We start from the raw sequence: 2,260 nt of genomic DNA on the forward strand, positions 1-2,260 counted from the left end.
TTTACTCATACTCATAGAAATAGCCTAACTTGATCATTGGATGAACCCAATGCTTTGAAGTCGGACGTTCATTTATATATATGGGCGCAAAAATAACTATATGTAGACTTAGATTAACGTTAATGCTTTGATAAAAGTGTTTAAGCATATAATCAATTATTCTATTCTATTCTAGTGTGCAATGAAGTAATTAACTACAAACAGTCTAATGAGCCTGCATGATTTTAGCGAAGTGAAATTTCTGTATTTCTTTCATTGAATTAGGTAAAAACATAAAGACTCGTCGCGTACAAGATGTGTATAAATATTCAAAATGAAATGTCAATCATATTCATGGCTAAGTTCTCCAACATCAGATATTCCATTTCTCCTAAGCAATTCATCTTACTGGTTCCATTCCCTGCATTGTCAAACACACAACATTAGAATAATGCTCTACTAAAACTACAAGGTTAACGTCTAATTCTCGTCCTTCCACTGCCATTGATTTAATCAAACTTCATAGGTCGTTTGGGAAAAAAACTTGTCCTCATTTTAAGACAAACTTTGTTTAAAGGACTTAGCTTATATAATTGTCAGTGTAAAAATATTATACTATTAGCGTGATTTAATGTACTAATATATTGTAACATATTATTTATTGTACTTCTCAAGTGACTAATTCAGCTTATTATACACATTTACAAGTAATATCTTTGGGTGACATACCAGTATATATAAAAATCATTTTAAACTGACATCATATATAAGTTAATAAAAGTCTTTTTTAAGATATCGGGAGTAGGATAACGAAACAAGAAGAGACATGCATACCGTGAAAAGAATTAGGCATGGTTTGGTTGAAAGTTGGATATTTGTTGAACTTCTTGAGAGGACAAGAGGAAAGTGGAAGAATTGGTATATTTTGACAATTGCATATCTCAATCATGTTTCCATCTGGGTCGTGGAAGAAGAGTTGATCCACAGTGACTCCACCTTCTTTTACAGTTGCTGTAACATACTCAATCTTCATTTCATCCAATCTTTGAATACTGAGGTCCATATCCGAACATTGGAATGAAATGTGGTTATCTTTTGGGTTTATCTTTCCCTTCTTTGACTCTGCATCTTCTTTTCCTAGTAAATGTATTCCAATCCCGTGGTTGAACAACCTGCAAAAATCACCCAAAATATCATATTTATATATATAGTTGTTCAAATTGTCTCAACCTGAATCGATGTTTATAAATTAGATTTAACTTATATGCACTGATAATGCAAAACAATTGTACACATGCTTTTGTGATATCATTTCCAACTATTAGATTTAGCACAAATGCATGTAAAACCAAAGACAAAATATGTGCTGGAGAATGGGAAAATTAACATACCAAGCTCCTTCAAAGTCGAAGGAAGAGGGCCTCTGGATTAGAACAAAACCAAGAACTTGCTCATAGAATTGGACACTTGTAGGAACAGACTTGCAGACATAGGAAACATGGTTCAGTGCTAACAAAGGCATCCTTGTTTCCTCATTATCAGATGAGGATGATGTCGTTGACGATGAATCTGATGGCCAGTTGAAATTTGTCTCCTCACCTAATTCTGCTTTCACTATCTCTTTTCCCATTCTTTCTCCTAAGGAATTCAATTCCTCCCTTTATAATGAGTAAATTACTGATAATATATCTTGGAATAAATAAATAGATGGAAGAATGAATACTCCTTAAATTTCTGTGAGGAACTTTACATAGAAGTGCACACATATATATACAAGCAAATGAGAAGGTTTTACTCGATCGCTCTTTCACTTGTACGGAGGATTGGTTGTTTGGGTTGGGTGTGGACGAGGGAGGGGTAAATTAAACCAATCCCCTCTTTAACTTCATTTGAAATTAATTATTCGAAAAGTGAGGTAAAGCACCTCTATCCACAACCGTTGAGTTCCCGAATTTGAGTCACGCTAGAGGAAAAGTGTGGAAACACTATAGATCCTCCTAAATTGAACGGAATTTAAAAATTAAATAAAATAAAATATAATTATTCATATATCAAGGGTTTACGCGATATCTAATCACGTCTTCGGTTCGGCAAAACATAATGTTCAGGATCAAATTCTGTATATAAGTATTGATAAAAATAATTATATCTATTTCAAAATTTATAATGTCTAAATTATGAATCCGATCAATAGCTATACCGCATATGTGTTCTTTATTTCAACTCTTACACGTAATCATGATTAATTAACTTGATTTTACTTTTATTTAAAATTAAAATT

The 2,260-nt window shown here is 32.6% G+C and overlaps 1 protein-coding gene across 1 annotated transcript; it reads right to left on the minus strand.

The window, feature by feature from the left end:
- Positions 1-228: 228 nt before the first annotated feature.
- Positions 229-1,782, minus strand: LOC107803072 (glyoxylase I 4-like). The gene is made up of 3 exons (XM_016626672.2): positions 1,371-1,782; positions 814-1,151; positions 229-400 (listed from the first exon to the last, which is right to left on the minus strand). Exons 1-3 carry the CDS (start codon positions 1,607-1,609, stop codon positions 309-311), a joined length of 669 nt encoding a protein of 222 aa, XP_016482158.1. The 5' UTR covers positions 1,610-1,782; the 3' UTR covers positions 229-308.
- Between the last annotated feature and the right edge of the window lie 478 nt (positions 1,783-2,260).

This window comes from Nicotiana tabacum, chromosome 7, assembly GCF_000715075.1.
Source record: "Nicotiana tabacum cultivar K326 chromosome 7, ASM71507v2, whole genome shotgun sequence".
NCBI lineage: Eukaryota > Viridiplantae > Streptophyta > Magnoliopsida > Solanales > Solanaceae > Nicotiana > Nicotiana tabacum.